We start from the raw sequence: 20988 nt of genomic DNA, 5'->3' as shown, positions 1-20988 counted from the left end.
AAGTATGAACCTCTAAGAGGCATCAAAAGCTTGTGTACCTATTCCATTTCCCTCCAGCAAAAGTCCAGCCAATTCAGCAGATGACTTTTAAGTGCTGTGGAGATACTCACCTGATTTGCTGCACTGGTTGGAGATTAGTTAGGGAGCCTCTTCTTGGAAATCAGATGGGATGTTTGCAAGTGTAAACCACAGAGCAAAATCAATTGCTTACCAATTCAAAACAATACCAAGAGTGCAAAGTCAAATCCCCAAAAGATAGGGAATGGCAGAGTTAAGGTGAGCATGACCTAGTCTGGAAAGGACAAGCTGCTACACCTGATGGTATGTAGCCTCTGGGGAATGTGCAGTAACTGCTTACCCCAGTGCCCTATAAAATCTACTCCGAGGCTTTCCACCATTGCTATTAATAGGAGTTATAAACAGCCACAGAACCATAACACGAGATTAGCTGTTATTATATCTGTTTCACAGATAAACTATCTGACAACCAGTAAAACTGAAATGGAAACCAAGCCTCTACAGACGTATCGGCAGGAAAACTGAGCGCTCACACTGGGCAGCCAGGTAAGAGCAGCACCAAGTTTCATCCTACTTCACTGCTGTGCTCAAATAAAACAGAATTACTATCAAAACTGAAGTCCTGCTACCATTCCCATGTTTCCACTGTGGTCCCTTCATTACACAGAAATCCCACCTCTCATCTCTGACCAACAGCAAGAAGTTGTACCTGGATATGGTCTAAGGCTGCAGATAAGCAAGTGCCTTACTTAAGGTTGCTGATGCCTCCTAAACAGATCTTTCTGGCTCTGACTTCTGTAGTTTGAAAGATTCAGAGTAAGCCCTAATCTGGCTCAGGCCAAATTATTTAGGCTTGAGTCAGCTGCTTTTGACTGAGTGGGAGCTTTATTGCAAATGTCTCTGCTAGCTGAATGCTGGTGCAGCTCACCTCCAGCTTTAAGATGTCAATAAGCACCTTTGGGCAGCAGGAAACCATTTGAACTCAACTGTATGAAGCAGAAGATGCATCTAGAACACCCAGGAAATGGGAGACCTTGCCAGTCTTTGAAAAGGAACACAATTTGGTTCCTTGCTATAAAAAGAAGGCTCTCTTGTAAAGGCGTAGGGGGGCACTGGATGTGTCACTGGTAGGTCACCAGGTGATGAGCCCTACAGAGCATTCCACCTGTTGGTCACTAGTCAAATTCAACCCAGCATCAAAATTAAGGCCAGGAATTTTAATTATGTGTTTACTTCAGAGCAGGCTGAATGCTTTTCAGGCATCACTTCCCATGTGGGTGCCCAACATCTGTCACGAGCAGGCTTTATCTTTGTTGGGTTCCTTAATTAAAGTTTCTAGATTAGGAGCCTATTGGAATTTGGGATTGAACATAAATTGTTCATGGTAGTACAAACACCGTTTGCCTTCTTTCCAGCATGAATCTAACCAAGCTAAGGACCCACATTTTCTGCTATCAGAGGTACAGTGAAAAGTCAAGGAGAATTTAAAAAAAAAAAAATTAAAACCCAAAATTATGTTTAAAAAGACAACAAACCTGTTGCTGGGGAGCAAGATGGGAGACAATTCACCTTACAGCTTTTGAAAGCAGGTCTCATGAACCTTTCTCAGCTTGACAGTAATACTGATTCCTCCAAAACAACTCAGCCTGAAACAGACAACTCATAATGTTAAAGTTAGGTATGGTTACAGTTGACGGAAAGAGGGACTTAGAATGGAAATTGTTATGCAACTGCTTCTTTGTGAATCGCTGCCAGATCTGAAGATAATACTAAAAGCAGCCATTTTCTTCTGATGGATTTGGCACTCTCTTATCCCTCTGCAGAATGACAATAGCAACCTCAAAGTGATAGTACCACTCCGAATTTTCCCACCTCTTTCTGCACAGACAGAAAGAAATAAACTTGCTGTACTCAAAGGCACAAAACCTTTGGAATTCACAGCTTTTGGTGAAACCAAAGGGGATCAAGTAAGTACTAGTTTAATAAATTCTGATACACACAGATATTCCAACAGGGAATATGCTATGTTTTACTTTGGTGAAAGCAGAGTCCCAGCACACTTAATGCTCTACTGTGTTCTCATCAAAATCTCTTACGCCGTATCAAATAGGTCACCGTGCTGAAACCACAGCTATGTTTTAAGTAGATTGCATTAACTTTATGAATGCCTCATAAAATGGGAACTCCATAACTTTCTATTGACACTGTTTTACTGTTGCAATTTACCATTGTAATGGCACTATTTAGGAAACAATGAATGAACTGCAATGAGATAATTAAGGGATAATCTCCGTTACTTCAAAGTATACAAAGCAATAAACAGCTGCCAAAACTGATTAATAGCTGAAGTAAAGTTAAGACATTTAATCAATCTAATAAACCATTTATTGCAAGAATATAGCAGCTTACACTAACTATGAAACATTTATCTTATTGATACAGACTGCGCTATTTTCCTTTCTTTGGGATGTAATATCATGAGACCTTGATTGTTCTTCCATTAAAGTCAAGGATAAATCTCCCATTGTGGGCCCAGGGTCAAGCCTTCACAGAACTGATATCAATGAAAATAAATGCTTCCTTTTAATGTAGAACACACACACACACATACACACACCCCTTATAAAACATCCTATGGCATTGAAAGGGGGACACGTTTTGGTGGCAAGGACAAATGTCAGGATTTGTGATGAAAATCTGGAACTCCTACGACCTCGCACTACAATTTCCTGCAAAGAATTGTTTTGTCTGTGCCTCCACCTCCTATCTGTAACACAGAGATGAAACCATTCACTCGCTGCATGAGATTATTTAGGATTTAGTTCGTGTAGCACATAAAGAAACATAGAGGATACTGTACACACTTCAGAGTGTGTCTAAAGTGAAAGCAGGAAAGAAACAACATGGAATGCTCTTGATTCTGTTACACCTGTTTCATAACCCATCTAGGAAGGGAGTGAGGGGGGTGGGAGAGGCCAAGCAATCTGTTTCCTATGTTAACACCAGCACTGCCAGTCCAAGTACAGCTGAGCTTCCTCAACTTCCATTTGGCTTCCCACTGCTCTGCCCATGGACTTTCTCCAGTTCTTAGTGTGTCAGGGGTATCCGGCTTTTCTGCTCCTCCTTAGACTGGTGGGGTAAGGGAGGCTGCAGGACAGTAGCAAAGGGACTAGCACAGTGTGAGATACCCCTTCCCGGCACGTTCTTTCAAACTACTTCCACTTTATACTGCACCAGAAATAGCAGTTCCCCCTCTAAACTGAAGGAAGTATCAAATTCCTTAATGAGATGAATAAACAGCTAGTTGTTCAACCGGAGCTTTACGATGCACGTTGCAAAAACAATCTTACCAGCATTTAAAACACACATAAGACGTTGGCTCAAGGCAAATATCGTATTTGTCAAGCCTTGCAAAACGTGCTCTTCATCAGGCAAGACATTTATATCTCCTCCTCCCTGCATAGAAAAGATGCATTAGAGCACATGTTCTCCTACCACACGTTGTAATTGCCCTTTCCCTGCAAAGAAGTGGAAAACGTTTTCAGTTCTGGGTGGCTCTCTAACTAGCTCTGAAGAAACCCCTTTGCATTAACACTGGTAGGAAGCTACTTCGGTTTCATCCAAGTATAAATGTTGACACAGAAACTCATACCCAATAATAACAAAGGTATGAATTTATTGTTTCAGCAAAAGCTTCTATGCAAATTAACCCTCAGATAATTAAAAATGCCTCCGGTGCCTGGGAGGGTGAAAGATCAAGAACTTGCTGGGTTACAACATAGCTTTATCACGGCACTAGCTGTGTAGCTTCATAATAGCTTCAGAGCAGGAGTTCTCAACCCTTACAGGTAATAGGACTAATCCCATCAGCCAAGGAGTACTAACTCCTATTCATCTGCGCCTGACCTAACCTGCCAGGGACTGCTTGCAACTCTAAGACTCTCACCTTGAGAAGCCAAAGCTAATCAGCAGGTTGAAACTTGCACAGTTGGGTGCAATGCAAGCAGTGGCATTGTACTCCTTCCCCGTGCAAGTGTTTGTCATAGGAGTAGGATGGGCAAACCTAAAATTCAAGTCCCAGAAACCTGCAATACTGGTATCTCCGCATGTACTGCTGCTGCTTGGGGAGCGTTAAGGTTTGTGAGGGAAGACACAGCTATGTTTGGGACTTTCTTCTACATTAAAGGAGAGCGGCGATCCAAAGACTCGCAGCAGAACATTTAAGTGTGGTGAATTGCAGGAAGACACTCACTGAGAGCGAAACAAGGCCCCAGAGCTTTAAGTGGTTTTCCCCAGAAAGCAGATACGGCACTGCCAGAGACTAGAAATTCCTCAAGGCTGGGCCCGCAGCCTGCCTTTCTGAGAGAGCACTGCAGTGAGAAGAGCTGCTGGAATTAAACACAGTGGCCATTCCCACAGCCTGGCTTGGCAGTTCAAACACTGTATTTTCACTAAGTAAAACTGTTCAGAACTATGTACATATTTTCATATATATATATTTAAAAACACACACACAGGCTTTCAGTTTTAGGGGGAAAAAAAAAAAGATAGTCATAGCAAATATTGCTAAAATTCACATTGCCTGCCATAGAAGGATTTACCCCAATTAGCTAATGGAATTTTAAGTGATATATCCATCCTTTTTGAAGGAAGGTTGCAGTAAAAGCCTGCATACGTTAGATTTTTTTTTCCAGTAGAAAAAGGTTTAAATTCCTTATTTAGATTAAATACACCAGCACTCTTTCCTAAAGGCTTGGTCCTTTTAATTTCACACTCCCACAGCCCCACAGGAGAGCCCTTGTTCTGGGCAGGTCCCCCACCATTGCACCCCAGCTAACAGCAGGTGCTCCAGGAGGGCAGGAGGAGCAGCACCACTGCCCACCTCCTGCCGAAGGCTTCCAGCAGCGCTGGGAATTCCTGGAGAGCCAGGCATGCCTTTAGAGACGTTCTAGGACAAGAAAAAAAGGAAAATAAATAACATTTTCTGTGAGAGAAGCCGCCGAGGCTGCCCTCAGCACTTCCCGGCTACACGCTAGCCTCGGAAAAACACTTCGCAGCCACCTGTGACAGTGACCACGACACCCTCCCAGGCAGTTTAACCCCGCTCCGGAACGGGGAGAGGGCCCCGCTCAACCCAGCACCCCTCCGGGACAACCCTGAGGGGGAAATGGCGCCCGAACCCCTTCCCGGCCCCGCGGGCTCCCTCAAATCAGCACTGGCCCCGCCCCACCCGCGACTCCACCCCCCCGCGGGCAAGAGAGAAGCCTTTTGTACGCAGCGACAATAGCCGCCCCCCCCCCGCCTCAGCGCCAGCCCCGCCGCCGCCTCGCCCCGCCCCGTTCCCGCTGTATCCCCGCCTCCGGCCCCGCCTCCTTGTTTACCGCGCAGCGGGGCCCGGGCGCTGCCCGCTGCCCGCCTCCATGTTGGAGCGTCCCCCGGCGCGGGGGTGGGGCGGAGCGGGGCGGGGCGCGGGCAGCGCCGGGCGGGCTGACAGGCTGCGAGAGCGGCGGCGGCGGGCTGTGGCGCAGCGCGGGGAGCGCGGCCGGGGAACGCGGCTCGGCTCGGCTCGGATCGGCTCGGCCCGGCTCAGCCCGGCCCCTTTCCCCTCCCTTCCTCCCCTCGCACCGCGCTTCCCTCCTCGCCCGCGGACGGCCGCGGCCCGTGACCCGGGAAAGGGGGGAGGAGGAGGGAGGAGGAGGAGGAGGAGGAGGAGGAGGAGGGGGCGGTGGAGGGGGCGGCCCGGCGTCGCTCCGCCGAGCCCGCAGCGCTGCCCGCGGGAAGGGGGGTAGGGGGGGAGGGAGGGCCGGGGCGGAGGTGTGAGGGGGGCCGAGGCTGGGGAGGGGGGTGCGCGGGGATGAGATAAGCGCGGAGGAGGGCGGCGGCGCCGGCGGCGGGTGGGGGGTGGGTATGTAGGGATCGGGGGGCTGTGCCGGGGGACGCGCTCGGGGGAGGAGGCCCCGCGGGGCGGCTCAGGTGGATGCGGGGGGCGGCGTGAGGCGGGGGCTCGCCGCGGGGGGAGGCGCGGCGCGGAGGGGCCGGGGGCACTTCCCCCGCCTCGGGAGGCGGCGGCGGGGGCTCGGGGTGGGGGGTGTGTGTGTGTGTAGAAGGCAGCGGAGAGCTTCCCGGAAGGGTGCAGTGGATTAATTATTTGTTTCTTAAAGGGGGGGGGTTGTTCGGCCTCCGCACCCCCCCCTCCTCCGCGGGGAATTGGCGCCTGGAGGAGGCGGCGGTGGCAGCGCTACCGGAGGGGCCCTTTGCTCGGTGCTCCCCCTTTCCCTTCCCCCCCTCCCTCCCCCTTCCCCCCCAGCTTGGCTTCGCTCCTGGAGGAGTTTGTGTTTTTTTTCCTCGTTGTTGTCGGGGTTTTTGGTTGGTTTTAGTTGTGGTTTTTTTTTAATACAAATCTACATATTGATTTTTAAACAAACAAACAACACCCCCCCCACCCCCCCCCCTCCCCGGCCCCGCACACAAGCCTCTGGGAGGGAAATAGCCAGGTGAAACCTCACTCTGTTTCCATGGACAACCCGTCCATTATCACCCAGGTGACTAACCCCAAAGAGGAGGAGATCCTGTCCTGCACTCAGGATAAAGGTGAGCTGCCTTCTCTCTTCTCTCCATGTTTGTGGTGTTGGGTATTTCTTTCTCTTTGTTTATTTATTTATTTCTAGAAATCGCTGCTTCAAAATGCACGCTTCAGCGGCTGTCTAATCCTCTCTAGGCTGCTGGGAATAGAAGAGGGCTTGTTGGGTTGGGGTTGGGTTTTTTTTTGTGGGATGAAGATATTTGTGTTAAGGTCTCTGAAACGGCTTGCTTGAATACGGCTGCGAACTTGTTACAGTGTTTAAACGCTGAGTTTAATCAGTTACTTGCATAAAATACTCTTGTTCCTTCAGGGTCGGCGAGGTAACTTTGTAAGGTTGTCACTTTGCAGTTAGCACCTTGCTTTGGGAAAGGCTACCTGGATGTGCTGGATGTGTGGGAAGGTTTTAAAATCTCAGCTGTAAAGATCTTAAATCTTTCCCCCTGTGTTTTTGGAAAAAAAAAAAAAAAAGAAAAGAGAAAGAAACTGAACCCAAAAAGACTCCCAGTTTCTTTCTGCTTTCCTCCCTGCCTCAAATTTAAAAGTCTCCATAGCTTTCAGGTTGGTTGCTGGAAGATACTTGTGCGTCTCCAAAAGAAACATGGGCTACTTTTAAAAGCGGGCTCTATTTACTCTGTAGATAAATAGTTGTTGCTTGCGTAAGCCATCGGACTTAGGTTGTGTTTTACTCCAAAAGAAGATGGATTGAGCCTGGCCAAAGGAACTGCTGCTCTTCCAAAGTCTAGACGTCAACAATTGACCTTAACCTTGTTTCCTCTTGGAAGCTCGGAGGGGCTGTAGGTGGTTGCGTCCTTGCAGCTGATGATGAGGAAGGTAGGGGTTAGCGGTGGGATTCACGTGCTGGGGAGTTGTGGGTGATCGCTCCTGGATTTTGGCAATTATTTGCATCTCGAGGTTATACTTTTTCATGGGCAGTGCTGGTCAAAAGGGGAGAAAGGAGAGAAATGGAGTGTGTGGTGATGTTGCTTAGCAGGAATCGTGCTAGACCTCCGAGTGGTCTTCTAAAAATGGTAGATCGATATATCTTCCCCCCAAAAATGAGGCTTTTAGGATCCAGAAAGCTTCCTTTTTTGCATGGCTCATCCTGTAAGTAGTGAGGGATCCTGTGTCGTTGTCAGAGTTGCTCCCTGTTACTTTGGATGAGAGGCTGTAGGTAAAATCTCATGTCTTCTCACCAGTGCTGACTGCAGAAGTAGCATGGACGTAGATTTAAAAAAAAAAAAATACAGCCATCAGGCTGGGGGTGTTTGAACGAGAAATTAACGTTTTGGTTTGGTGTGGGAGCACTCCCATAACTCCCTAATCCCTATTGCCTGCAAAGCCATACTTCCACCGCGAGGCCTCGCGTGGCTCAAGGCGTTTCTGAGACTTTCCTCTGTTTTGGCAACGTTGAGCCTGGGGTCTGCACGGTAAATAAGGTGTCTGTGCTCTGCCTACGATGTCTCCTAAGAAGCTCTGGGTTGGAGTAGACATACGTGATACTGTGCTCAGATGTTGCTGTGGTGTTAACGGCCTGTAGTATTGTGCGTGCTGGAAGAGTTGTTGTTAGGGGCTGGTTGAAATTTTACTGTAAAAAAAGCCAGTTGAGACAAGTAGAGGAAAATTTGACAGCTCAAAATAGGAGTAGGCATCCACATCAAACAAGTGTCTACAGAGTCCTCCGTGCGCTGAGCTACGCTGCGAAGCGAAAATATGCATATAACTTGCATAACTATGCAGTAACTTGCATAATATGCATTGTGTTCTTGCTATTGGTTTGTCTTCAGCAGAAAAATCATGATGGTTTTAATTGGGAAGCGGGGGCTTTTCAGGCTGTGTCTTAGCCAGGGTGGGCTGGGGGAGAGTGGAAGGAGGGTGGTTGGAGTTTGAGACAGGAGGAAACTTCAGCATGGTCTTAATACAGGAGGTGGATTAATGTGTTTTTTTTGTTTTGCTGTGTTTTCTGGTTTGGTTTTTTTTTAAGAAATGTGGTTAAAGTGCATGTTTTGGGTTGACTATGTGCTCTGTGGGGAGACTCTCAAATCACGCCAGAGCAACTTTTGCAGGAAGAGAATTGCAGGTCTGTCTGTCCTGGGCTGGGGAAGGAGAGGACTGCTTGCTCGTACCTCGACTGCTACAGGTTTCCCCACTGCTCCAGCTTGTGAAAACCCGCTGGTGTTCCCTACCTGCCTTCCTTGCCTGGTTGTGTGTGGTGTCACCCAGTTTTCTGTTAGATTTCTGAACAGTTTTAGCAAAGCCTTGAGGTCCGGTGAGTTACAGAGCGAGCCTGAAGCTGAGATGGTGAATACAGATAGGTTCTTAGTGGGACATTGATGTTTAGAGTGCTAATTCAGATTGAACTGGATGTGTTGGTACAAAATGGCTAACAAATATGTTAAGGCATGAGGAATTAACTCATTATTTAACAAATACAAGAACCACCCGAGCCTAACTTCTGAAATTTTGCCGTCCAGGGAATTATAACAGCTCTGGGTGAGCAGAGGCTGTCTGGTTTATTGGAAACCTGCTTTTTCCTCCGAGTTTAGCGTTTGATTGCAGAAATATGTTCCAGGGTACTAAGTGGCATGTGGTGGCTTTAGGAGACAGGGTTTTCTTAGGGTTTTGGGGACCTTCTGTTGATTTTTCTCATGAAGAAAAACCCAAGAATTTTTTTTTTCTTGTTTAGCTGGAGAGAAGCAGTTTTACAGTAGCAACTGCTAAATAATGCATGTATATACCTTCAAGTGTTTGATTTTTTTCCAAGAGTTTTTGAAGCTTTTAATCAGCTGTTAGGCCAGCATTTAGCTTGATTTTTTAAAAATGTATTTATGCTCTAAGAGGATCTCAATACATAGTATATGCTTATGCTTAATTTCTCTTGTGCAATGGAATGTGATTGCCAAGAAACGGAGCTGTTCTGTGGTCATGGGGGCAGTTATGTTTTTAGGTAAATATTGTGCTTTACAAATAAAAATGCCTAAATATTTTCTTGCTAATGCCGATGCATTAAAAAATAGCTTTTTGAGATCAGCGAAGCTGTGCCAACTTGTTAGAAAGGAGCGTGTAAGTACTGAGATGGAGTTAACATTTATTTTCTAACAAATAGTAAAAAAAAAAAAGGTTGAAGGTGGAAAAAACCCAGCTCTTGGTACATGAACCGTTCCCTGATATGTTGCCACATGGTGGTGCACTGTATTTAGTTGTCTGTCAGAATGAAAGCTGAGCATGGAAAGTTGCTACAGTCGTATTTTATTATTATTATTGCAATGTTTGTTCTGAAATGCCTGCGGTGTTCGTGCTCCTGGAGGATTTGGGTTCCTATCTGCGTCGTTACGTTAGTCCTGGGAAATAGAAACTTAACGTACTCCCAATTGGAAGCTGTAGGTCGGTGATTAAAAATACTTGGAGTGGTAAATTAATGGAGAATTTAATTCCCTGTTAGTTTTTTTAAGTAATGGAGTTCTTCACAGAGGTATTTAATGTTGTGGTCATTTGATGCTTCTGGGAATTGGAAGACTTGAAATTAAAACGGAGACATGAGTATGTGAAAAGGGGTTTGTTAGAGCAGCAAGAAATGTGGGGAGCTGGGAAAAATACAAAGAAAAATACAAAGGGAAACTGCAAGGAAAAAACTGAAAATCTGAATCTCTGTGCAATCAGTTCTACAGATAAAATCAACTGTTTATTTTATAAGGAAACTATTCGTTCCTACTAATTAGTTGCACGTTGACCTGCAGTGTGAAATCTATCCAGGTAAATCTATAGGAACCAGTGCAGAGCCGGCAAGGTCTTTGCACTGAGCGATGCAGAGTGTGGCCATGGATGGGTAGTTGGCATTCAGCCCGAAGAAGTGAATTACCCTTTTTTACCTACATGCTTTAATTTGATCCTCATAAATGTTACAAATTCTTGGCTGTTTCTACATGCCAAGTTAAGTAGTAACGTAATAATAGTCCGATCCTCTTTCGGGTACTAAATCTTTCAGGCCGTGGTGTGGTGGTTTTTTTTTCTCTTCAGATACATCTTTCCTGACTTGTGTACGATTTGTCTCTCAGCTGAGCATCTATTTGCAGTTATTTAGAGTAACTGAATGTTTTTGTGTCTCTACAGAAGTATATTTTCTTTTGCAATAAACTATCTGAATAAGGTTCATAGTGGAACCTAAACCATTATTATTTTTCATGAACAGTGTAATTCCTTGTGGATGTTTTCACAAACAGGCAAACTTTTTTGCCTTCCTTTCTTTCAAATAAAATTGGAAAACCCAGCAATAAGACCAGTATTCATTATCATTCAAAATAACAGGTTTTTAAGATCTGAAGGTAAAAGCCAAACTAAGTGTCTTTAATTGTGACTTCAACAAAAAGCATTTTGAAAACAGTTTGAATACTTTTTTTTTTCCATTATACCACCAGGATTCAAAGTGCTCGAAGATTTGAACATATGTTCATGTTCCCAAAATGTTTCAATAAATTATTTTAAGATTAACGTAACAATTTTAACTTTAAAGTAGCATTAGGTGGGGGGTAGAGGATGTGGAAACCACTCCAGCACTGCATTGGAATGTGAATTGCTCACAGAGGGTAAAATTTTAAATCATTAACTAATGACATAGTTGTTATATGAAACCAGAGTAACCATACAGTAGGTTTTATGTTCCAGGGAGAGACTGTAGTAACCCAAGATCTGATTTAGGGTAGCAGTTAACGAGCTGAAGTGTAGTGGCAGTAACGTGAACCAAAATTTGCATGAATATCTAATATTTGGTCCATGCCTGTAAGCTGCAGCGTTATCGTTTCTTCGTAGCACATGTGGTCTCAAATTCATACTTGTTTCAATGCAGTGATTTAAATAAAGTGTTCAGAAGTTTAACATGCCTTTAAAAAAAACCCCTCACAAAGCTGACCTACATTTTGTCAATTCCATATTCAGAAATGCAAATAGCATTTTCTGAGATAATCAGTAAAAATGCAGCGTGATTGATGCTACACTTCATCTCCCAGAATTTAATCTGAACATTATAAATAAGCCTCCAGAAAGAGGGTCCGTGTTTGTTTCTTTAAAGTGATATGAAACTGAAATGCTGAGAAAGCGAAAGCTGAGAGGGATGAAACTCACTTAGTTGGTCTGTGTTGGTGAAAGATGTTCCCGTTTGCTGGTGGAGACGTTTAACAGTTGGTAGCTCAATTTTTCTGTCATGGGACACTTAATTTATGAGTTTTACTATCTTGTAAAAGTCATCATTGAAACATGAAAATGGCTGCAAATTACTTCTAGCTTATATATACATACATGTTTGATCTTGAATATCCACTCTGTAGGAGAGTAAGACTTTGTTTTCTCCTACCTCTTGAGCTGGAAGAGTTGGTGGCACTGACCACCATGGTTGGTGCTTGGTATCACCTGAAACTAAATTTTTAATGGAAAATGTAAGTCTGGATATGGAAATGTTCACTGAATTTGGGAGTGAATTTGTCCATTATTCAACTGAACATTTTAGATGGATTACTTGGAATTATTTGAAGTGTTTCTGTCCACAAGATTCAACATTCTCCTTCTTTAAACAAAATGGGAAAAGCAAAGATAGGTCTAACTTTCTACATTCTTCCTTTAGGTTTTTACCCACAGTGTGGATCAGTAGGGGAAGATGCTCCCCATCCCTCCTCTTCCTCCCTGCTTGGGGGATATACATCGCTGGCAGAGAAGCCAGGCTTCAGGATGTATGATGGGCTGGGAGGGAGGAGAAAGCTGCCCAAGTGCTTCAACCTGTTTGAGGGACAGAGCAAAGGGTACAAGCTCCTGGCTCTTGGGGACTGCTGAGCCTATGAGGGGACTGACAGTGGGGCAGGGAATAGGTTTAACATCTGTTACGGACTCCCAACCTACTCTGACCCCATCTGTCCTCATACTGCTTCTGGGCTGTGGCTTCTTTCATGGTGAAGTTGGTGAGGCTTTGGCCACCCACATAGCAGGGTTGTGTGTGTTCCCATATCCCAGGTTGTAAGTCTGTCCAGGAAGGTGCAGGAATCCTCCGAGCTGAGATGTGCAGATGGCTGGTGGACCGAATTAATGTGCCTGCCTAGTTAGATGTTGAATCCACATCTGGATTGCTAGTAAGGATTATATACTATTTGATTCTTTGGCGTTGATCTTGGCTGAAAAATACCACAAAAATACTCAGCAGCATCTCTGAAGTCTTCATGGCTCTATCCTGTTGAACAGTAGTGATCCCAACTGTGTTTTCTGCTCATCTTCCTGGCCAGGAGGCTCAAGGAGGATGACAGGGTATCAGCGGGTTTAAATGCCTTGCTGAACTTCCAGAACTTGTTTATAAGGAGCTGCGGGCAGGCACAGAGGAAAAATGCCTGTTGTGCTATAGTGTGGCACAGCACTTGTTGAGTTTCACACAGGAAACATTAATCTGTAAATTCTACTTCTGCCAGGGTTTGTTGGGAACTTGCTTTATTTTTGTGTGGAGAGGTTAGGGCATTAAATAGGCAGAGATGTGAGAAATGTGGAAAGTGTAAGCAGCATCTGAATAGATCAGAGTAAAAATATACTACAGTAGACTCTCTGGAACATAATTTGGGTGGGTTTTTATATTTCCACAATATTTGCTGTAGACAAAAAAAAAATAATCAAAGTGAATCCTTGACAGTCCATCCCTTTAAGTACCTCTGGCTACTGTGTAATATAGGTATTAGTGGTAAAATCACCAGCTTTAGACAAATGAGCAGAGGAAGTTCAGTGAGTGGTGCTGGCCCTACATAAATCTGGAGGCTTTATTCAGTGTGTTATCAAAATGATCACTTGCATAAAAGTGCCACGTCTTGTTTTCCTTGTGTGAGGTGATAAAGTATGGCTTGTAAAAAAAAAAAAAAAAGAAAAAAAAGAAAAGCCCATTATTAGAAGAGATTGGCTGTACCAGAAACTTGGAATTCTATTATCTAGAAAATTTATTGTGAGTTAAATCTGAATAAATATATGGTAGGCATGGATTCAAAGGATGTTGGGGGTTTTAAATGAGATTGCTTTCTGCAAGAAACAACTACTCCTCTCTGTTGAGCGTGTGTGAGTGTATTTAAGGCCTGATATACAGGGGCAAATAAGATACTGCAGGCTGTAAGTTCTACAGAAGAACAACCCCAAACAAAGGATGTCTGATCTGTCAACATCTCCTGCGTATGTAATTTTTACAAATGTTTATAGTCAGGACAGGTTTCGTAGGAAACAAAGATTTCTTGAACGTCAACCTGAAGTTACAGTGTATATACATTGATGGTTTTGTTTAAAATCAAATCATCTCTCCTGAGTAACTGGTGGCCTGTTCTGTGGGTTGTTTGCTGCTGCTGTTGCTTGGCTTCCTTATTTTCTTGGTAGAAAGTGATTTATTGATTTTTTATTCACCGCTGTGCTCTCCTCCACCCCCGCAGCTCTCTGGCTTCCTGAGTTGTCCTCCAGGATTCCCAGCTGAGTTTGCAGTAAAACTAATCTTGCTGTTTCCTTGTCTGCTGTAAAATTCAGATTATTTTTGTTTGTTTGTTTATTTGATGATTTGCAAAGCGTGGTCATCTCTGGGAGTGGGAGAGAGGAAGAGGGAGATGTGTCTCCAGCACTTGGGGATGAACCCCTACTCCCATGGGACATTTTGAGATAGTTATGATGATAGAAATGGGTCCATCTATCACAAATCCTACCACAACGGGTGCTATTACAGTGGACATGTGTAGAAGGATCCAGACACGTTTCTTCAAAGTTATATTAATAAAAGAACTTTTATAAAGGTACGAATTTTGTCCAGAAGTTGTTCCTAGCATGCATCTGACTATTTCCACTCAGTGCTGCTTTAATTTTGTCCTCAAAAGCTGTTTAGTATATACAGGTCTGAGTATTTACGTACACTTGTGAGTGCACATACATGTGGCTCCTGGGGATCTAGTTAGGAGAAAGTTTTGGTAAAGCTCAAGATGCTGGGTGTAGGTTTTGACATGAAGTTGGTAATTATTCCTGTTGATAGAAGTATGCTGCAGAGGAGTGGTCAGTAGTGACCTGTTCCTAGAAGATAATAATTTATACTTGCTTCAGCCAAGCACATTGACAGATCTAATGTCTTCCATCTGGAGAGAAAGGAACTTTTCAGGTTATAAAGGATCTCAAAAAACCTTCACAAAAGCCTTAAATTTTCTTAAAAGACAGGCTAATTGGTCTATTTGTGAACTAAAATTAAAATTGGTTAAAGATGTACAGTAACAATTTGATGAATGCAGTGGAAAGCAAGGCATTTCTGGAAAACCAATTTAAGCTTGTGTTTTATGGGGATTTCTGGAGTGAAGCTTTGACCTTTGTTATCATGGGTTGTTTGGGTTTTTTTAATTCTCTCCCTTATTGCATTTTGCTTTCTTGCCTTTTTTTCCCCCCCTCATCCTAAGTTGCTGGATTGCAAGAGCTGCCTCTCTGTGCTCTGTTGATATTGAGTTTAACGGGCTCAGAGGTGTTTGGCACTGGGGGCTGTGTCCAAGGTTAATTGTGGTATGAGAAGCTTTAGTAGATGTTTGAGGAGTGAGATGGTGGAGTGATGAGGAACCCTGGGTAGACTGCATGGACAGGTCTGCCCAAAATGACATGGGAGCTGTCTGATAAGGAAAGATGTTCTCTTTGGTTCTTAGCTCCCTATTAAAATCAAGGAAAATGAAGTTCTCAATCTTGTGTCTGACACAGGATCATCACTGCTAGAGAGCAGCTTTGGTTCTTAAAGCCAAGTCATTTATTTCTTCTTCATGACAATTGGTTAAAAAACTTGAGTGAATGTTGTGCTGTATTTAAAGGGAGGATGGTGCATGATAAATAACCAGGGAAGTAGAGTGACTGCACCAGGGCTCTTTCCACAGGACAGCGTGGCTTCAGCAGTAAGGGCAGAATGTCCCACTCCGGTGAAGCATTTGGTCATGCATCATATGGGTGACCTGTGTCATCCTGGAGGAGCTATGGATGCAGGAATAGTTTATCTGGGAATTCCTAAACAGGCTTAACTGGCAGCAGTTTGCATTTTTAATAATAAAAGTAAACTTGTGAAGGTACTGGAAAATAATATTCTAAAGGTACTGATGGTGTATCACAGAATCACAAGGTTGGAAAAGACCTTTAAGATCAAGTCCACCAGTTCCCATCCTATGCTAAACCATATCCCTGAGTACCTGATTTACCCGTCTTTTAAACTCATTCGGGGATGGTGACTTAACCCCTTCCCTGGGCAGCCTGTTCCAGACCCTGACAGCTCTTTCAGGGAAAGATTTTTTTTCTTATATCTAATCTGCCCCTGCCCTGGTGCAGCTTGAGGCCATTTCCCCTTGTCCCATCTCCTGTCACCTGGCTGAAGAGACCATTGCCCACCTCTCTACGCCCACCTCTCTATACCCACCTTTCAGGCAATTGTAGGTGGTGATGAGGTCTCCCCTCAGCCTTCTCTTCTCCAGGCTGAACACCCCCAGCTCCCTCAGCTGCTCCTCATAGGATTTGCCCTCCAGCCCCTTCCCCAGCCTGGTTGCCCTTCTCTGGACTCACTCAAGGACCTCAATGTCCTTCTTATGGTGAGGAGCCCAGAACTGGACCCAGCACTCGAGGTGCAGCCTCACCAATGCCAAGTACAGGGGCACAGTGACCTCCTATATCAGTGTATGAATGTTATGTCACCAGTCAGTAGGGGAAAGAAGGGGGCAAGTACCTTAACATAGTGACCAACCAAACAGATTGGGTATTGGAAGTGATATTTATCGTGAACTCTTGCCAGCAGTTTTCCTGTGGTGGGTTGTGTGTGCTGGAAGATGATTCCCTCCTCCCAGAGTCATTTGTTAGCCAGCTGCTGATTCGCATAACTTGTTATGGTAGGAAGCTGGGTTTGTTCAGAATCAGTAAGTTGAAAATGACTTGAGAGTTTTGGAAAGGGGGGTTATGTTAGTTGAGGACTTAAAAAAAGAAAAGGAAAAGAGTGCTGAATGCAATCTACAGTGCAATTCATTTGCTAATTACTCATTGACATAAATTGAAAAGTCCCAGAAGGAGGAGGGGGTTTACAACATAACTGTAAAACAATTTGCATCTGTGTAGAGATCTGTGCTTATCCACAAAGGAATGAGATTTTAAGTGGATTTGTTTAATCGGGTTTATGGTGAGTACATAGTTGTGGGACTCTTTTTTTTCCTCACATTTCAGAATCTCATGTCGTTCTAGAAGATTCCTTCTGTTGTTGAGATTAAAGATGTCAAGGAAGCCAATATGGTGAAGTTTAATGGAGAATGAAAGTGAAACCTAAAAAACCCCCCAAAACCCAACAACCAACCAAGAAATGTCCTTCTTAATTTTAGAGTGGTGAATGTTTCTGGCTCCAGATTAGCATGATAAAACTGCTAGTTCAATGCAAACTCTGCCCTGAAATTCAAATACATTTTTTCCCTTGAAACACTTCAGGAGTTCTTGCTGTTTGTATTGGAAAGGATGCTAACAGCTTTGGCACGCTACTTTAACTAGTTTTGCTGCAAGGAGCATTCGCTTTTAGTATGATGATAGCTTTGGGGTTGGGTTTTTATCTGTAAGGCTTTCGGATTCGTTGGTGCTCACCGTGTTACCCTACAGTTGCCACCACTTCTTCTTTTGTAAACATGTCATGGCAGGGACAAGGATAAAAAAACTGAACAAAACTGGAAGTCAAACTTGGCAATTTTGAAACAGGAATCTGTTCAGGGCTCATTCCTGTATTTACTTGTATGTTACTGCTGTGCTTTATTATAAATTGCCTCTTTAGGACCCTTCTGGCAGGCAAGAGCAGGCTGTTCTTAAAGAACCTTGCTTGTTGTGGTAATGATGGAATATTTTCAATACCTTTAAATCAAACAGTTGTTTATCTGAAGCATAATAACTAATATACTGTTACTATCTCATGTTATAAAACTGGAATCTTATTAAAAGGAGAAAAATGATTTTGCGGATGAAAAGTGCTCCGAGTGTAACAACCAACTTCAGTAAGCTCCTGAGGACCATGTGCCCCAGATCCATCAGTGAGGTTACTATTCCATGGACATGGAGCAGCACTCAGTAGCTACAGCACTGCATCCAGAAACAATGAGAGCAGAAGGAGGTTTTGCTTTATAATTTCTCTTCAAAGTGTCCTTTCAGGAAACGGCCTAAATAGAAAGAATAAACTGTGCCCACATCATTTTGCAACATGTAACACACTAGATACAGCCCAAAAGTGCAAAATTTACTGTTGCCTTTGTGCTATTGTGCCTCTGTTCAAATACAGTTTCTACAGTGGTTGGGAATTCCTGTAGCACCAAATGATTCTGATACTCCCCCCATGACCCAAAAGTAAATCCATCCCCAGACTCTGTTCAAAGAACACTTGCAATCTTCCTAAATTGTCTGTCTAAAAATATTTATTGGAGCTTTGCAACATAAAAAAAATAATATTATGTGCTCCTAAAACCAAAAAAACATCCCCTCTCACCCCCCAAAAACCAAACAAAATATCCCAGGGCAGGGAAGAGGAAACTGATGGTGAAAATCTTGATTGCAGCCTTGCAATGAAGACCAGAGGGCATCGCAGTTCTATTTTTAGCAAGGTAACGTGGTGCTCAGGCTGTATGAAACACACTCCAACCCCTTGAGAAAGTGGGATGGCCCAGGAGTAACACTGGTTTTGTTTTGGAAATGTCTTCAGTGGGGACTAAAGAAAGTTGAGAGTGAGGCTGCCGTATTGCAGAATGGGCTGAGATAGCCCTAAATTCATGGTAAGGTTAATATCTGCGTAGTTTAGGCTTTATTTATCTTTAGTTCTGTGGATGGAAGGGGTGTGTTGGAATTCACTTTCTTCAATAATTTTATGAGTCTGTAGGTTAAAGAAATAATGATTTTCTCAGCCAACAGTAATGCACCTACAGCTTATCAGAGTGCCTGTTCTTTTTCCTTTACTAATGGTGCAAGGTTGAAGTAAAATACTCCCAGTGGCCACTTTAAATTGACAGTTGGAGTCAAAGTGGGAAAACAAAACAAAAATAATTGAGTTTTGTTTCGAAACTGTTTTCAAGTAACAGCCCAATACATGCTGCTTTCATTAAAAAAAAACCCCTCACACCTGCATTTTTTATTCTGAAGATTGAAGTCCCAGTTAGGTGGTCTTTGTGTGATAGCCTTCAAGCAACACATGGCTTTGTCTTCTCTAAAGCTCATAAGGTCTGTAAAGCTTTCTGGTTTGGATAATAATGACACAGATTTGAATGGATAATAATTTTAACAGGAAAACATTCAGAATTTTCACCTTTTTAATAGCTGATTAGGTGACAGCCAGCTACCTGGCTGTATTTTACAGGAGGAAGCAGGCTTTCTTGCTTTAATTAAGACTATATATGTACAGGAGCTGTGATTGACTGGAAATGCTGTCTTTCCAGTTAAATAATGGATTAAAATGTTGCAGCTGTGGAAGTGGGTCCAGTAGGTAGATGTCTTTGAAAGCAGCTTGTATTTAATAATACAAAGCAACCAGACATTTCATGAGGTTTGAAATAAACGCTGGATATTTTTATATACCCAAGAAGGTGACTCTTTGGACTAAGTCTTCAGAAGCACTTGTTTGATTGTTTTGTTTTTTAAATAAATCTTGAGTTTATTAGAGTGGCACAATAGCTGTGAATTCTTGTGCTTTCTTTGGGCAAGTGTGGGTTAACTTCTGTGTAAACACTCGAGTGAAATAATAGTATGAATGTGTTGAGCAAGAGAGTTTGAAGAGGAACATGTTCAGTTCTTGATTTGTGTTCCAGTGCAAGGGAGCAGCTGGTATTTACTAAAGAAATCAGGTTTTAATTCATCTAGAAAATAAGTACAGCATGCCAGCTGAATGGAGGACTTGGATGCTTAACCTGAAGATGCTTTTTTGGCAACATTTGGGTAAAACTGACCACTAACACCCTTCTCTCTGGAAAACATCACATCTATTCATATCACTTCCCAGAGGTTAAGTTCGGCCCTTGGAACAGCCACAGGAAATAATACCAATGTTCTTCTAAACCCTGACCCGCCTTCTGGTCGGGGTGGCCAAATACGCCTCTTTTCTTGGTTACTGGGAGGACCACAGATAATTATTCTTGCCCTGTGAGGGGCTGGGAGGTGCCAGGAGATATCCCAGGGCTCCCTGGGTTGGGTTTTTTTTTTTCTGTGTTTATTCACAAACACCACCTGTGTGTTTTATTTCAGCATTGTGGTACTTTGGGAGGAGAGGCTGAGCCAGATGTTCTGTTGTCCGTCAGCTGGGGATGCACAACTGAAAGCAGTGGTGTGCTGCTCATCTCCAGTGCTGTTAGTTTGGGAATATTTTCTTAGAAATAAGGCTTTCTGCTGTCACTTGGATTTTAAGTACAGTCATTTGCCTTGCTTGGAGGAATCCTAAATAATGCAGTAGCTAAATATCTGGTAGAGCTTTTTCAGTCATGTACTCAAGCTGTTTCTAGCAACGCTAGAAGTGTTTTCAGGTATGAAAAATGGACTGTTGCTGTGGCTTACCTGGGGCTCAGGAGCAGGAGAAACTTTGCTTCTTTGGATTGATAAAGGTCAGGGCATCTCCCATTTTGTTCAATGTGTTTGAATATTTTTTATTATTATTATTAATTGAGGGTTTTGATGAAAGAATCTTTGATACTCAACAAAACCACGTGGCTTTGTCAGGTGTTCCTGTAAATAAGGTGGATCCTAATCATCAGTGGAGGAAACACAGCTGCTTGTGGGATGCAGTTGATTCCACTGTTGTAGTTGTCTGCTTTAGGACGGCATGAATCACATCCTGGAGACTCCATTAACAGTGAAGAAAGCATGTGGGGTTTTTCTCTGACCTTTGTGCAAAAAATGGGTGGAATGGAGTTCAAAATTTGGTCATTTTGTCATGGGCTTGGCGTGCTGTACCTGCTGCACTGCTGTTTGGCTGCACTGGAATGCAACCAGGGATGCAGAGTGGCAACCCTGCAGTTTATCTTTAGCCTCCTCTTCAGAGGAGGAGGAGGAGAAGAGGGAAAACTTGGCAGAAAACATCTCAGCGGTTGGTGGTGGTGTTCTGCTTCTCTAAGTTTAGCAGCATTGGGGGTGGTTGTTAAAATGGGCTTTCAAGAGTTTGAAACCCTCTGTTCTGAGCAGCGTTAGGTAACGTGGTGCTTTGGCAGGCTGGAAGTCCATCCATGTTCCAGCTTCCAAAGCCAAAATCCCCAACTGAACTTAAACAGCAATTTAGTAAATATTGAAGAGATATAAAAACTTTCCCTGTTGCAGACATGAACTGTGTAGTTTGCTCACTGATAAACTTCAGGCAGGGTGTTTAAGTTGTGAGTTTTGGAAGGTTCATGTTGTGCTGAAGT

At 43.6% G+C, this 20988-nt stretch overlaps 1 protein-coding gene across 4 annotated transcripts in view; it reads left to right on the top strand.

Moving 5' to 3' along the window:
• Positions 1 to 6123: 6123 nt before the first annotated feature.
• Positions 6124 to 20988, top strand: part of CTDSPL (CTD small phosphatase like) — a 92053-nt gene continuing 77188 nt past the window's right edge. For all 4 annotated transcript variants that reach the window (XM_084280489.1, XM_084280487.1, XM_084280488.1 and 1 more), the window contains exon 1: positions 6124 to 6609. In XM_084280489.1, coding sequence (XP_084136615.1) covers positions 6534 to 6609 — 76 coding nt within the window. In that variant the 5' untranslated portion in view covers positions 6124 to 6533. The remainder of the gene's footprint in view (positions 6610 to 20988) is intronic.

The sequence above is a fragment of the Gallinula chloropus genome (assembly GCF_964237585.1).
Source record: "Gallinula chloropus genome assembly, chromosome: 2".
Classification (NCBI taxonomy): domain Eukaryota; kingdom Metazoa; phylum Chordata; class Aves; order Gruiformes; family Rallidae; genus Gallinula; species Gallinula chloropus.
This window is presented reverse-complemented; position numbering and strand designations above follow the sequence as displayed.